Source organism: Miniopterus natalensis, chromosome 3 (genome assembly GCF_054644295.1).
Source record: "Miniopterus natalensis isolate mMinNat1 chromosome 3, mMinNat1.hap1, whole genome shotgun sequence".
Lineage (NCBI taxonomy): Eukaryota > Metazoa > Chordata > Mammalia > Chiroptera > Miniopteridae > Miniopterus > Miniopterus natalensis.
Window position 1 is genome coordinate 10,353,168 of NC_142083.1, and position 16,233 is coordinate 10,369,400.

Consider the following 16,233-nt stretch of genomic DNA (forward strand, 5'->3'; position numbering starts at 1 on the left):
TTCACTCAAACCAAACTCTTTCTTGGCCCCTTCATTCCACTCCAGCTCCTGATATCAAAAGAGCTGGCGGGAAAGTCAGGATGCAACAGGCTGGCTACCACAACAGCGTTTCCAATTCCTTCCGTTGCCTCGGCACCAATCTTCACTCCCCAAATCAAGCAAACCACCATGCCATGTACCAAACCCTACCAGGACTAGCCAGGCCCAGATTCCCAGAGTAATAGAAGGTTCTAGAAGGATAAAACAGTCTAACATCCTCACTTCACAGATGAAGACAAAGGCTCAGAGAGGTCAGTGTAAAAGATCAGGACTTGAAATCACTGCTCTGACTCTAAGAGCAGTTTTGCCTGAATGTACCTATGTCTCCCCTCTTTCCTTTTAAAAGCCCTTTCTTTCCAAGAGAGGGGTCCCTAGGGTCATGCCAATAACCCACTTTCCATAATCCCTTGAGAGCTTCTGCATTTCCCAAACACCTAAAATCGCCTATACTTTAATTGCATTCCTTTTGTAAGGCATCTTTCTGGAGGGGAGAAAATGATATTAAATCATATTAAAACAAATCAGAGAAATTAAGTATTTATAATTAGGATTTAATTGAAAATTCTCCCCATGGCCTCCAGACCCCCATGTGATCTCACCTCAGAAAGCGCTCTCTATTCACATCAAATACCTCCCACCTCTGGGCCTTTGCCTTGCTGTCCCCTCCACCAAGACAATAGTTCCAGGAAAGTGCAAGGCTCAGTCCCTCATACCACTCAGGAATGTGCTCACGTGCAGGAGTCCGCTCAGAAGGCCTTCCTCTCCAAGTTTATTCAGAGTGGCCCCAGGCCTCTTGCATTTTCCTCAGTGTACCTGACATTGCATGAGAGAGGCATGTGCTATGGTCTGTGTGCCCCGTTAGACTGTACGTCCCATGAGGGCACAGATTTTTGCCTGTTGCAATCTTCCTAGCAGACAGAAATGATTTCTTTTTCTTGATAATGCAAATCTTTAGTTTTGAATTTGCTTTTTTAGTTTAGTTTCTATTTTGAGTTTCCTTAAACCAAGGCACACCCACAAACCGGCATAACCATGTTTTTTCAGGTTGTAGTAGAAGTCCTTAAGAGAGAAGCTGTGTTCTTTATGTCATTATAATCTTGATTTTGCTTCCCAACATCGGACAGTAGTTCTCAAAGTGTGGTCCCTAGACCAGCAGCATCAGCAAGGAACTTATTAGAAATGCAGACTCCTAGGCTCCTGCCCAGACTCAGGAGGGGGCGAGGGGGAGCATAGCAATCTGGTCTAACAAGCCCCCAGGTGATTCTCACACATGTTCAATTTTTACGACCATTGCACAGTAGGAAGTCAGTATTCTTTTGTTTTGGTCTCAGCTCTGCCATCCCCAAGTCTGTGACAACAAAGTCACTGAGATTCACTGGCCTGTTTACTCATCTGTCCTTAAGATCACTGAAGCCTTTGTCAGTTCTCAAAGTCTATGCTTCCAAACCAGTCTACCGATTGTTTTATGGTACTTGTTTGCTGGACCATCTCAATTCTAATGAGGTCACTGGGCTCAAATGAGGCTCAAATGAACCGAATAGTTCAGCGGGAGAGCCCTTAATGCTGAAGGATCTGGGTTCCCATTTCAGATGATAATCTGAGGGTAAGGAAAGCAGTACTGGCTGTCTAATACCTCCTAGTTATAAAAGCCTTGGAAAACTAAATTCTACTCTGCCAGCGGGGATCCACCCTGTCAGCCCAGAGAGAAAGCCCCGCAGGCAGAGAAGCACTTTGGCTGGTTTCAGCCACTTCAAAAGCAGGGGTAACAGAGACCCCCCATCGCTGCTTCTGTGAGGAACCGAAGTGGCAGAAAGGTTGAGAAATGGGAGCATCGGTTGCCTTTTCCTGCTACATGTTCCAGATGGCTATAATCAAAGGTGGCTGGCATAAAAGAAAATAAAGGCTGCAAAAATAGGACTGCTGTCCTTGAAGCAGTCACAATGTGCTCATAGAATCAGCAGGGCCACTTTCTGGGGAGGGAGATCTCCTGGGGACAGGAGGGAGGACACAAGGATCAAAGATCACATATTCAGAGCTAAGAAACCCCATGACATTCAAGCCGAGCGTCAGCTCTTCAGGACGGTTTGGTTTCATAAATGCGATCCGGAAATAGCGCTTGGGCACTGGGAGATCTCTATCAGGGCGGACGGTTTGTCTCTCGTGGTCATGATAGGCCACCAGACTTTAGTACCTAGAGCCCCGATCACATTTGTACTAATTCCCAAACCTTGTTAATCCACTTTCTTCTTCATGAATTACTCCAGGGCAATTGAGAGCATCAGATAAGAGATACCAAAGGGAAACTGACAGGCCTTTAAAATGGGTGACCGAATAAACTAGGGTATTTATGAATGAATGACACGCAGGCAAGCCACTAGCCAAGCGTGGGGCACTCAGTATTAACAGGATTCATAACGATTCCTTTCTTATTAATTGGGTAAGATTGAGCTCTAACCCTGACAGTCTAACAACAGGGATGAGATAAGCACATAGGTCACTAAGACCCATCAAATCCCAGGTGGCTGAAGGGGCAGTGGCGAGAGTGAGCTCAATCACCCTGAAGTGAGAAAGGGCTTCGTGGAAGAGACGGCAAGCCGGGCCTTGAATGACACGCAAGACTCGGCGGGATGCGTGGTGGTGGCGGCATTTTGGAAGCATGAATTCAGGGGCCCTGGGGAGGGAGCAGGAGTGTTCCCAGATGCCAGGCACGTGCTAAGTCGTCTCACGTGCCTCCGCCCTTGAACTGGCTGATGCTGCCAGCGTGAGAACCGTCTGCTCCAGGTGCCCTCTCTCGCGGGGTTGGACCGAGCAAAGGTCACGGCGGGTGTGCGCCGAGATCCACGCCCACCCGCCCCTGCTCCGCTCTCCACGCAGTGACCCAGCACGGTTCCCAGGCTCTCCTGACCTCCGCGTGCGGGAGCAGGTCCAGGGCCGAGGGCACAGCCAGAGGACGGGGGAGGGGGAGGGGCAGCTGCCTCAGCTCTGAACAATGACCCACTCGAGCGTCTAAAATCCTTCATTCTCAATGTGCTTAATCTAGAGCTGACAACAGTTTCAAAATGAAAAATTCTGTGATCCCACCAGTATTTTATCAGTGTACTTCTTAATTTCCTAATCAATGCTCATCAATTTGTACCACTTCTGTGGTCACAAGTCTTCCCTCTAAAGCATAATGTTGCGATAAGATCCGTTCAGCTTTAACATATACTATTTCCCTTTAAAAAGCTTGTGAATTATATTACTTTAACATCATTTACTTTAAGCCCAAATTTACCTTTCATTTTAATTTTATCTTGTGCACAAACATCACACACACACACACACACACACACACACACACACACACACGGGCTCCCTGGGCCTTCCTCAGCCCACCTATAAGCTATCAGGGGGTAGAACCTGTTGGGAAATTTGGGGCTGGAAAGCCTGGGGTCTCACTGAGGAGTGTCCAGAGCAGTGGTTCTCAGTTTGGGCTGACCATTCTAATCACCTGGGTGCTTAGAAAAATCTCCATGCCCAGGCTGCACCCCACGCTAATGGCACAAGTATCTCTGAGGGTGACACCCAGCATTTTTCAAAGCTGTTCCGGTGATTCCAATAGGGGTCAAATTGAGAAGCACTGATCTAGTGGGGGGGTGGGGGGTTGAACTTGAACTGCAATGATAAGCTCTTAAAGAAGAGAAGGAAACAGTGGCCATGGTGTCACTGTTTTCCTTTTCAGTGTGGGATGGCCTCATGCTGCTATCAGCACTAACACAGTCCTTGCTTCCCCTGTACCCAGCCAACCCCCCAATCCACCCTTCACGGCCCACCTCACATCACACCTCAGGCGGGAAGCATGTCTTAGCTACTCCAGTGTATCCCCACTCCTCCCCATCTTGAGCTCCTTGCAGCTGAGCACTTTATAGTTCAGCACTTAAGTATTCTCCAGGACTTTCATCGGCCTGTCTTCTCAGCTAGATGCTCTGCATCTTACAGCCAAGGACTATATTTTCTCCTTCTTTGGCATGTGCTTACAATAGATTTTGGAACATTTCAGATGCAAGGAGTACCTCCCAACTGGTAGATTAGTGAAGCAAACATCTGGGCCCATTCGCAAGGAAGGAGCAGAAGTTCTATCACCTTCAAAAACCTCTGTGACCAAAACCAGAGTGGCTATGCTATAACTGCAGTTATATCCTTCAGTTTATCCCTGTCAGATATCAACAGGTTTCAGGAAAGAACAGGGTGACTTTGCCTAGAAGGGGATTTTGCAGGGAAGGAGACTGCAATTAGACATAAAGTCTGTAGTAGTTTTAGGTCAATTAATTTGGCGGCCAAATTGACTTGATTTCTAAGACTAAACCACTGGTATAAAATATCTAATACATCCCTTTTCTGAGAAAACAGCAAGAGGCAACGCACAATAAGCCTCAAGCCAGAAAACCCCTTATCATATGACTTGCAGAATTCAAGGACTACCTACCTCCCCTATTTTATATTTAAACTCCACGGAGTCATCTAAAAATACTTGCACAGGTTATTGCTTTCAAAGCCAAGAAGATCAGGTTTCTGAAACGTGGGCTATGTATTCAGACTGTATCTATCTATCTGTCTATACATACATGCCTGGGTGGTATTTCTTCAAATATTACAGTCCCAGCAGTGATTTTATTTAGTCTGGTTGTTCCTAAGACAAACATACATAACTTTAATTAAATGCACACCAAACGTAGGGGAGACCATCTTGAAACAATTAGACTGTTCCATGGCAGGAGATTTAGGGCAAGGGCGCCCTCCCACTTCCTCACCTCCGCCGTGGAAAGAGAACAGATGGGCGGAGAGAAGCCAAGCCTGACTCCATCAACACAGCCTGCAGCTATAACTTTCTGCCCAGCTCTACTCTGTTCTCTTAGGACCCAAGACACCACCCTTCTTTTACTCTTTCCTAAATGCATTCCAGTCATTCAGTTGCTCTCCCTCTTTTTTATCGCCTCTTTGATCAGTTTTAAAGGGAGAAAATTTTCAGACAAGGTTCCTTATCTACCCCTAAAGGAAATACTCCAGGAAGAACTGAAAAGCATGAAGAATTACCAAACCACCCATCTGGTCATTGACCTCGGGTTGGGAGGCTTCTGGAGAGTGTCTGCCGAGATGGCTGCCTTGGCCGCCTCATTCTTGGGACTTTCGGGATCATCTGGTATTTAGGTAGGAAAGGCTGAGCATTTTTCTATTTAAACTACACTGGGAGCTGGGAGAGCAGAGTGTCGGGTTGTGACATTCACCAGGATAATTCTTTTCCTCTTGAATCCCACGTTAATTCACCACTAATGAATTTACCCATCAGATTTCTACCACCAAAAAGAGAGTTTTCTCCATGAGAACCATGCTGAAAAGTCACTCCCACAAATTCGGACCAAATGCCTCTTCTGTGCTTGGCAGAGTGGAAAAGACCAACACAGCTACACAGGTCGCGTGGTCCTTGTTCTCAGCAACTTACTACATTATAAGGGATTCGAGTCTTTCAGAAAACAAAGGTTTTTCTTAAGCTTTTGAGTCTTTCTGGTTGTTACACCCGTTCTTTCAAGGCAAGAAAATACATCAAATTCTAAAGTAAGATTGCAGTGGTTCAAAGAGAAGAAAAATCACAAAAGGACTGAGAACATCAGACTGGAAGGCATTATGGACCGGACACAGAAGCTGGGCAAACATCTGGACACTCTTACAGGACAGGAAGGCAGGGAGCGGACAGTGCCCCCTCCAGCAGTAGGCAAGTCCGAGAGAACATTGACCTGAGTAAGGGCAGGGCCAGTGGGGGGCCCTTGAAAGTCAAAATCAGGACTGCAGGCTGTTGGGCCACAGAGAAACACTGTGTACTGCTTAGCAAACTAGCAAAATGGGTTATCACAGAAGCTCTAGAAAACAGGCCTCCAGCCCAATTTTGACATGGAGGTAGATAAATCAAAGGGTAAACCCAAACAGGCAGGCAGAGAATGAGGCCAAGTACTGTCAAGGACCTAACTTTTCAAGTGTGTGACCTGGCCTTGCCCTTTGGAGACAAATGCAAAACACTGCATACCCATCCCAATGAAATGCTGGCCCTGCGAGCTCCATGGGGCCAGTGGGGCCATGAGCTCCAGCAGAGGGGACATGCTAAGGCTGACCTGTCATGGATTCAGAACCACTCCTAGGAAGTCACCAGTCCATGGGCTACCAAACTGATGCACACAGAAAGAACAGGAACAAGAACAGAAAAGTCTCCACAGCTGGAGGAAAATCCTCAGGTGTGAGGGCGACACATGTACACTCAGGCAGGAACACGCGGATTACACCAACTCAGACGCAAAAGTGAGGGCTTGCAAAGGGCAGAGGGCTGAAGCCAAGGGAACCACACTGCCTGGGGCTCATTGCGATAAAGAACCCGTGGCCTTGTGTTATTTCAAGATGCCGAAAGGACGGGAGAGATGGTTTCCAGTGACAGCCCTCTCATTCTGCACACAAAGACCACTAGATTTGAAAGAAAATACGAAACCAGACAGATTTAATTCCATGGTGCCTTTAAAAATTAAATTCTTGTAGTTATCAGTTAATAACTTTAATCATCAAAAAGAATACTCCAAGCAGAAAAATTAAATGTTAACAGATGATTAGTTATGGCAAATCATGCCCTGAAAAAATAATTATCTTCTTTCTCCCTTTTTCATATAGTTGTAACTTTCCATGTAAGTGTCATTGAAGGAAAAGAATGGTGGACTTGTACATGCAAAGGTAGACGTGTGACAACGGACTCTAGAGTTAATGCAGGAAAAGTTGTATCACGTAGGCCTTAGTTTTATCATCTGCAAAATGGGTGGTGATTTTTATATAATTGCTGCGTGCATTTCTCCTGTTAAAAGAGATCAAGATTTAGAAGTGATTCATGCTACAAGGATGAACCTTGAAACCACTGTGCTAAGTGAAAGAAGCCAGAGACAAAGGGCCCCATATTATATGATTCTATTTGTATGAAATATCCAGAACAGGCACATTCATAGAGACAGAAAGCAGATTAGTGGTTGCCAGAGGGAGGGGGAGGGGAGACTGGGAAGTGTTACTGCTTAATGGGTACAGGGTACTGCTTAATGGGTACAGGGTTTCATTTGGGATGATGACAAATTTCTGGAAATAGAAAATGAAGATGGTTGTACAACGTCATGAATGTACTTAACGCCACCGAAATGTACACTCTACTATGGTCAAAATGGTAAATTTTATGTTATGTGTATTTTACCACAATAAAAAGAAAGAGAGAATAGAAAATAACTTTCTAGCGGTGTCCTCTATACATAATAAAACCCTTATTAACAAAAGGTATAAATTTATTCAGCCGATCACAACAATGGCTAAGCTGCTAATCTGAATTTTCTATTTTTGTTTCAGTGGGTACTGTGTTGAACAAAACTATCACAAACCGTTATCTCCCCTTTTCCTGGTGCAGCTGTAAAAGGCTGCTTTGTGCAGGCACCTGCAAAGCTGGACCGGGGTAGCAGGAGCCAAGAAAGCTGTGTAATACTGCAAGAAGGTGTCCAAAAGCACCACGTCTAGCACCAAAAATCTCAGGACAGGAGTGTGGCCTCTGCCACTGTCACTCCGATAGCTCTGACTCCACATGGGGCATTGTGGGAAAAGGTTAATTGACTCATTCAACAAACACTTTCTGAGTATCTACAACAAGCCAGGCAGTGGGCTAGATGATGTAACTATAGCCGTGTAAAGTCACAGTCCCTTCTATCAAGGCAATTTTAATCTGGAGTGCAGGAGGGTAAGAGCGAACAATTACAAAAGGTTGCAAAGGCTGATCATATTAGCCAACCACCAGAGCCTAAAGCCTGCCTGCTACTGGGAGTCCTGGCTACCAAGTCAGAGCTCACTGGGTTTGAGCCCTGTGCCCCACACCCGAGAGACAGGCCGCTGCAAAGATAAAGTCAAACGGAAGCGGGGGGAAGGGGGGAAGTGCTGAACCTGGGGCTTTGGCAGAGGACAGCCCAGCTCCTAGAGGACCAGACTGTGATCTGAGAGAGAACATTCTCTCTGTCCCTTGTGAAACAACTAGCCTGGTGCCTACACAGAGCTCAGCCTCTTAAGCTATCTTGCTGCTCCCACAACAGTAGGGTTGGGATCCAGTGGGTGTAAAGAAGACAGGTGATTGGCAAAATTTGCTAAAATGTGATGTCCAATCTTCTGAAAATCTGCCTATTATTCTCACTACCTACCCTTCAATCTAAAGTCAATCTAGTTTCTAGATGCTGGTTCTCTCTGGCTGAACCTACATGGGACACTATAGTATTGATTCTTGGGCCTCTCCATAGACAGAATGATACAGGCCAGCTGGGGTGGGCATGGCATCAATATTTTTTAAAGCACCCCGGGTGATTTAAAGCTGGCAGGACAGAGAGCCACTCAGGTGACCCGCCAATTATCTTCTTGGACTTGTTCTGGCCATAAGCATATGGCCCCTCAGAGCAGCACTCAACCTTAGAGGGACAAGATATTAGGAATAGATACCCCACTTCCTTTATCCGCTGGGTGGGGTAACTCTGAGGCCTACTTCAAACCTGGGGTAAGCAAACTATTTAAGCTACTTCTGTAAGAAGCCAGTTAATGTTAGGCTTTGGGGGCCATACAGTATTTGTCCTGACTACTCACATCTACCTCTGCAATGCAGAAGCAGCCATGGGCACCGATCGATAACAGATTCGGCCGCACTCCAAAAAACTTTATTTACAAAGATAGACAGTGGGACATAGTTGGCCCACCCCTGCTCTAAGTCTAAACAGGTTCCCAGAGGTTCTCAGTGAAAATGAGTCCCAGTTGACCATAGCAGTAACCTGCCAACAACAGCTACACAGGCTTCGTTCCCTTACTGCACACTTTGTGGGGCTCTGGCTGGAGAAACTACATGCCCTCAGATTCTCGTCTCAGAGTCTGCTCTGGGGGCGTCCGCCCAACATCAGTATCTTAGTTTCTACTCATAAATACTATGTGGTTGAATACTACCATTTCCATTTTACAGCGAACAAATTGAGATTCCGAGACTATAAAACCCGCAAGTGACAGAGTCTAGATGAGAAGTTTATTTGCCTCCAAAGTCAATGATCTCTGTACTACATCACCAGAGTAAGGATGGATACACACACACACACACACACACACACACACACACACACACACACACTTAACCAAATAGATTTAATTATGGCGAGCAAGAGTACCACAACATATGGGAAATCATAAAGCAAAATTCATACTACTCATGTAATTACTGACCTATGTTAGAAAAGGGCTTAAAATGGACTAATAATACAAACAGTAAGGTTTGAGGGCTATGAAAAACAGTACTTTCTCTTTTACGCTGTTTCTAGTCTAGAAGAGAATTCATTTCCAAGCCATCAATTGGTTGCAATCCTGCTGCTATTTCTTTTCTGTGAAATCTTTGGTTATACCTGGGAACAAATACAACCGTTCAAGGTAAGGCCCAATGTGTAATTTGGAACCTGAAGAGAAAGGCACTAGACTGAGATACATATGTTAACATGGGGTAGGGGGACAGCAGTTTCTCAGAGTCCCTTAAAGGTACCTGTGAAGGTCCCCTATGGAGCCTACGGATTCCAGAGAACGCTTTGAGAACCCAGAACTGGCACAACTAGAAATCAATCTTTATAGCTTACGCGGTCTTGCCCTCGCTGTCCTGTTTGGTGGCACTGGCCCCCTTCTTGCCCAGCAGTGAGGCCACCTTCTCCGCGTCCCCATTCTCCACGGCCTGCAGCAGCCGGTCATCGTTCTTGTTCCACTCATTGGTCTGTAGAGCAAAAGGGACATGCAACGTCAGTGGACAGCAGTGGGTCACAGGCAGAATCTCGGTCCTCCCGGCTCCCCATCCTTCCCTACTGCTGCTCAAGTCAGAATCTTCCCCCAAATGGGCATTTTAAAGATACCTTCCCCTTCACCATGGCAGCGCTCAGGAAAGCAGGTTTCCCAAAAGGAAACATCAACAGTTCAATGAAACAGCAGCTGGTCGCCAAACTCTGGAAGAAAATTACTCGTCTGAACTGAAGTTGGGAAGATGAGGCAACTTACAAAGACCTCAAGGCCAGTTTACACATTAGCTTGTTTCTAGCTAAACCCAACAGCTGGCCTCTGAGAACACTGGCCTTTGACCCGGCCCACAGCTCACTGGGCCCATGGTGTTACAGAACCAAACTGGCCAGCCGCTCAAGGTTATCTGAGGATTTATAATACATGTAATTCTTTGTCTGCTTTTACTGCCACTCTTTCTGGCCTGCTTACTGGGCCCTGATTTTTGAGCTGTATACTGATTTCAAGTAGTTGTCCAGGCTACTGACTCAACAAAGTATCACCAGAAACAAAAGTTCTTCCTGAGCAAGCTACTTAACATCAAAGAGCTCGAAGCAAAGCCTCCTGGGCCAAGCCCCAGCCCCAAGAGAGCAATTACACAAACCACAGCGACAGCAAAGCTAAAGCATTCATGTGCACAGAAACTAGTTTTTACTCTTACAAAGGGCAGAGAGAATCTCTATGTAAAAGAGAATGGGCCTTGAATACAAGACTAAAAAGTTTCAAAAGTGCAACAGCAGCAGTGAGCCCCTGAAGGTTTGGAGCAGGGGAGCGAGAGTATAAAATCAGCGACCGAAGAAGTCATCGGGAGGTGCGAGGCATATGGATTAATGGAAGGAGAAAAGACCCTGGAACACCTCAAAGCCCCTGGCCACCTTGCAGGCCCCGGTTCTCCTCCAGACTTCCCCTAGAGAATCCTACTTTCTGGCCCCTGCAGCTATAGGTACCACCACCCTGGGAGAGACTCCTCCTCACTCCCCAAACTTTCTATAGACAGGTCTCCAGGGCTCTCTGCTTCCTTGTGGCCTCCAAAGAGCCTCCAGGAATTTCATACTAAAGGCTTTGCCATGGATCACTTCAGGGAAAGAGTCAGAAGAGATACTGGAGATTTAGAAACTAATAAGAGGGACTTTTAGAGGACTATAGTCCTCCATGGCCGCAGTGTTTCCAATCTCTCTGCACTGATGGAACTGGGAAACCCAAAAGGACTCCCCTCTCAATGAGCAAGGGTGCGCCTACCAGATGTCCCCGATACCACTCCAACCCCAGCCAAGAGGCAGGGGCTTAGAGAAAGCCACAGGCCATGGAAGGGTCAAATAGGTGTACCCAGGGTTCAAGCTAGGAATTTACTTCTCTGAGTCTCTGGACTAGACCACTCCCATTTTCAAGACTCTCTTCTCCTGTGACCATCTCTGAGTGCAAGAACACAGGAAAAATGGTAAGCTTGAATGAAAATGATAAATTTGTCCTCTGGGCTGCATGAACTTTACGTCCAGAACTCTACATTGACACTTATATGCTATGAACCTAAAGTCACTAAAAAAACCCCCACAAACCTCTCTGTGCCTCGGTTTCCCCAGGCATAAGACTGGAAGACCAATCTGATTTCCCTAAAGCTCAAAAAAATTAATCTATAAAATGCCCCAAACCAAACTTTGCTAGGGATTTTTCTAGAACAGTACTGTCCGCAATAATAGAAACACTCTGTATCTGCACTGTCCAAAACTGTGGCCTCTAGGCAGTGATTCTCAGCAAGGGGTGAGTTTTGGCAATCTTCACAGGTATTTCTGATTGTTATGAATAGGGGGTGTTACTGGCATTTCTCAGGTGGAGGCTGGGGTGCTGCTAAACATATTTCAATGTATAGGAAAGCCCCCTCCCCCAACAAACAACCATCTGCCCCCAAATATCAAGATCACATGAGTCACATGCAAGCACTGGAAATGTGACCAGTGCAACTGAGGAGCTGAATTTTTAACCTGAATTTCAGACTTCGGTGCAGCTCTACAGGACGGCTTTCTAAATATTTTCACCCAAGTAAGAAGGTGTCTGGGCCAATGTCACCCACACTCTCCTACAACAATCAATTTACTTGCAAAGAAGACACTAGGTTTTACCTTCCATTATAAATCAGGCCTTCTCTTGAGGGGGAACACAACAAACAGACGCCCCAGGCACAGGCATTTGTTAGCAGAACAGGAAGCTCAACTTAACAATAGAATGCAGCCAACACCAAGACACAGACTGCAGCTTATTTCCCCCAGATTGTGTTTTTACAAGCCAAAACAAAACCAACAAGGTTTATTGAAGTCCCTGCAGGACTCATGATTCCGACCTACATCATCCCAACCCTACAGTATTAGTGTTGTCTTTTAAATGCTTCCCGAACCAAATTAAAACAGGATTGGGAAGATCAAAAGGATATTAAATCTCAGAGGACACGACTGAAAGTACTTCAGCAAAGAATGGCCACATGAAAGGATTTTCCTTTTCAGTGCTGTGCACTCAACTCTTGGGTAGAGAAAAATCTGATTGCAGGGGTTCCCTAAAATTAGTTACATGTGGACGTTTAGGGAGTTCAGTTTCTATAGGACAAAGCAGGAAACATTCCCCTTTCCCTTCCCTTTGGAGGACAAGGTCAATGGCACATCCCTTGAGACCTATAGCTCTTCTCTTTCATCTTGTTTCTCCTTTCCCTTAGAGCACGAGGCAAAGAGAACATCCTACCCACACACAAAGGTTTAATAAACAATTCGCAACACCATCCGCCCTGGACATGCTGCAGATGGAGTTCACAGGAGCCGCAACAGGGAGAAGGGATGGGCGCTGTACAGATTGGCCTCGGAGTCGGGGCCAAGAGAACAGTGCAGAAGCAACGGGGAAGGCAGGGGCAACCCTAAAGAAGACCCTGGAGGAAAGTAGACCATCAGCCGGGAAATGAGGAGAGAAGGTAAGAATTTGTCTCTTAACGGTCTCACAAGTACTCTAAAAGTAGCCGCCAAGAAGGGTCGCAGTTAGACCTCTAACCAGGAACCCAGGTTGTGAACAGTGAGTCTTCCAAAGTGAAATGACACTGCAGCAATGTAACCGAGCAGAAGCTCCATTTCTTTAACATGACTTTCTCCTTTCTGTCTGTCCACTCCCTTCAATCATTAAGCCCTTTGGACATCACATTCTGGTCAGTATCAAACTATCTTAGGAACAAACCCCTACGTGTCTTGACATAGAAACAGGGTTTCAGTCAAGCTAAAGATAACATCCTGACTTGACTTGTGTTTTAGCCCCAGGACCATGAAAGCAGAACAAACAGACAGAACTATGCCATGGCTGACATCAGGACATGATACAATGACCAACTACTCCCTACCCCGGCTCCAACCAATCAGTAGAACCCACAACCCCAACTCTTTAGCCACCATGATTCATTATTTTCCCCCTATATAACCCGTCCACCCAAAGCCATCAGGGAGCCAGGTCTTTTAGCACTAGCTCACCTGGGACTCCACGCTTGGTGCCATTTCCTCAACTAATAAATCTCTTTGCTGCAAACGCTTGTTCATGTTTCATTGGGCTTTGCTGCGGGTGGGTGAAGGGACCAGGCACCTTCAGTCCAGAAACAGCAGGGAGCAGATGCTAATGCAAAGAGTTCTCTAGTCCTGGCCAGGCCGATGCTCATACTTGTAATTCGTTCTGCTACAGCAACACAACTGACCATCACTTTCCTCTCCTAAACCCGCCCATGGACACATTCCCTATATCTTCTCCAATGACACCAGTCTATCCAGTGCTCCATTCTAAACCAAAAATCCCACAGCGCATCACGAGACGAGACAAAACAGGTGTCTATTAATGTCATTGCTCCTGAGAATCCAGAAGCGAATTTCTCTCCTCCACCCCCATCCTCCTGCTGAGTGATACTAAATTGAAATCAAGCATCAAAAGGATTCCTAAAAAAAGATATCTTGGCCAACCTACTGTCCAAAGGTAGCACCAGTAAGAAGAGTTTTTTATAAGAAGCAGATCATGTGATAGGTGAAGTTCGAAATTTTGCCATAACATCCCAAAGTAATTTATTATACTTCTGGAGACCACCGTCATACCAACAATATCCCCTTCCCACGGAGTCCTCCCTCTAACCGGCACTCCCTCCACAGTGCAGGCTTAGCTCTGCTCCACACTGGGCTCCTGGACCCCTTAGAACAATTGTTTGCAATCTATTAGTGGGGTTAACCCAACATTTAAAAAAAAAAAAAAAAAAATAGAGAAAAACAGAAAACACTAGATACATCATATTTAATAAGGTTAAATGTTTTTGTATGTGTGTACTGCAGGGTGATATAAAATACATATTTTTACTAGGGAATCACAATAAGAAAGGCTTCAAAATGCTGCCATTCCATCCGCCTATGAAAGGCTTTCTTCTAAAGCCCAGCTCAAGCCCTGCAGGCTCCTCAAGCCTTTCCCGGTGACCTCCCTCGGCTTCTCCCCCCCCATGGAGTCCCGAGGGCCGCCTGCCCATTGTGTTGAAGCCCACAGTCTAGACTTGATGAAATACCGTGTCCTGGCTTTTGCTGCAAGCTCCCTGTGTGCATGCTTTGTTTCTTGTCTTCAGCTCCCTGAAGGCAGGGGCAGAAGCCTTTTTTCTCACCCCCGCGGTGCCCAGCAAATGTATCTCCTGCTGATTTTAGCAGGAGTTTCTTCCTCTTGCTTAAACTAAATCTCTCCTGACTTAGAAAGCATTTCTTTTTTTCATTTCTAAAACTCTCTCATTCTTTTGCAAACAACGATCTCATCATGTTTCTGATTTTTTCTATAGGTGAGATAAATTCAACTCCCTTAACTTTTCTACTCCCTTAACTTTGCTAAGGCCAGTTTTCCAAGCTTTTGATCACGGGTACGCTTTCTCCAAATCTCTTCATGACTAAGGAGCCAAGCCTTGTCAATTCATCGGGGTGAAGCCAGTGTCCCCCAGGCGCCAGGCTCACCTCGGGACTTGTTAAGTACGCAGACTCGAAGGCCCCATCCTGGAGACTCTGGTCCCAGTGATCTCAGGAGGAGCCCTGGGTTCCTTCAGGTTCAACAAGTGCTCTCTCTCTCTCCCTCTCTGATTCTTATTACAAGTTTGGGGACAGCTGGAACCCATGTAAAGGCTAACCACAGAATTCCTTGAGAGGCTTTTCTGCCTTCGCAAGGCATTATTAAGGAACAGGGTGGGACATGAGAAAAATTCTTCACTTTTTTCTTGCAGAACTAGGTATTTTACCTCCCACAAAAGCTTAATAAATAATAGATTTCCCCTAGTAGTTGCATGTGCAACCAAAGCATTGTTCATAATAAGCAAAATTTACAAATAATCAAATATCCAATAAAAGATAAATAAATTACAATATAATCAAGCAACCACACAGCAATGGAAATGAACAAATTACAACTACATGCAACATGGATGGATACTGAATACAATGTTGCTGAAAGAAGCAAGGCACAAAGAAATATAGTATGGCTGCATGCATATAAAGATGAAACAGGAAAAATGGACCCATATTGTTTAGGGACACATGCACAGATGGTCAAATATAAAGGACAAGGTTACCGTAATTACCAGGATAGTGACTGGGGTAAGGGTGCGGCATCTGATCAGGAAGGGATACCGAGGAACATTCCTGGGCTTTATTTCATGTCCTGGTTAGTGGCTCCATAGATGTTCACTTGTTACATGCTACATTCCTTTTGTGCACTTTTCTCTGTATGTGATTTATTTCACACACACGCACACGCACAGTTTAGAAAGAAATCTTGTGGTTCACTTTCTGCTCAAATCAATACCACACCACGTGCCTTTGCATGGTTTGAGCTCTCACTTGCTGTTTCCTCACCTCTAAAATGACTGCAGGCTGGTGTCACAATCTGGTCCTTAGGAGGCCCCAACCCCCCCGGAGAATCTGATAAAGTTATGATCTTCCCTCAGAATAATGCACATCTACACAAAAGCTTGCACACAACTTCAGCGGGTTCTCAGGCTCAAACCTTTACCCCTAGCCCATCTGTTCAAACCCAAGTTCAGGACTCTTGGTCTAGAAAAAGAAACAAGCTTCAGAGTTTAGTGCTTTTGAGTTGAAATTCCAGCTCCGCCACCCTCCTGTTTAGTCGTAAGCAGGGCATCAGCAGCTCTAGCCTCCACATCCGAATCTGCAAAATGGGGTGGGGAGCCTGACTTTCTTACAAGTTACCCTGCGAATTAAATGTAACGTACATGACATGCCTGGCACTCAAAAAATGGTGATTATTATTATTATTATTGAATTAGAAGATCTGCACTCT

At 45.7% G+C, this 16,233-nt stretch overlaps 1 protein-coding gene across 6 annotated transcripts in view; it reads right to left on the reverse strand.

Moving 5' to 3' along the window:
* RAI14 (retinoic acid induced 14) overlaps window positions 1-16,233 on the reverse strand; it is a 124,938-nt gene that overhangs the window by 41,280 nt on the left and 67,425 nt on the right. For all 6 annotated transcript variants that reach the window (XM_087815312.1, XM_087815310.1, XM_016224431.2 and 3 more), the window contains one exon: window positions 9,726-9,856. In XM_087815312.1, coding sequence (XP_087671438.1) covers window positions 9,726-9,856 — 131 coding nt within the window. The remainder of the gene's footprint in view (window positions 1-9,725; window positions 9,857-16,233) is intronic.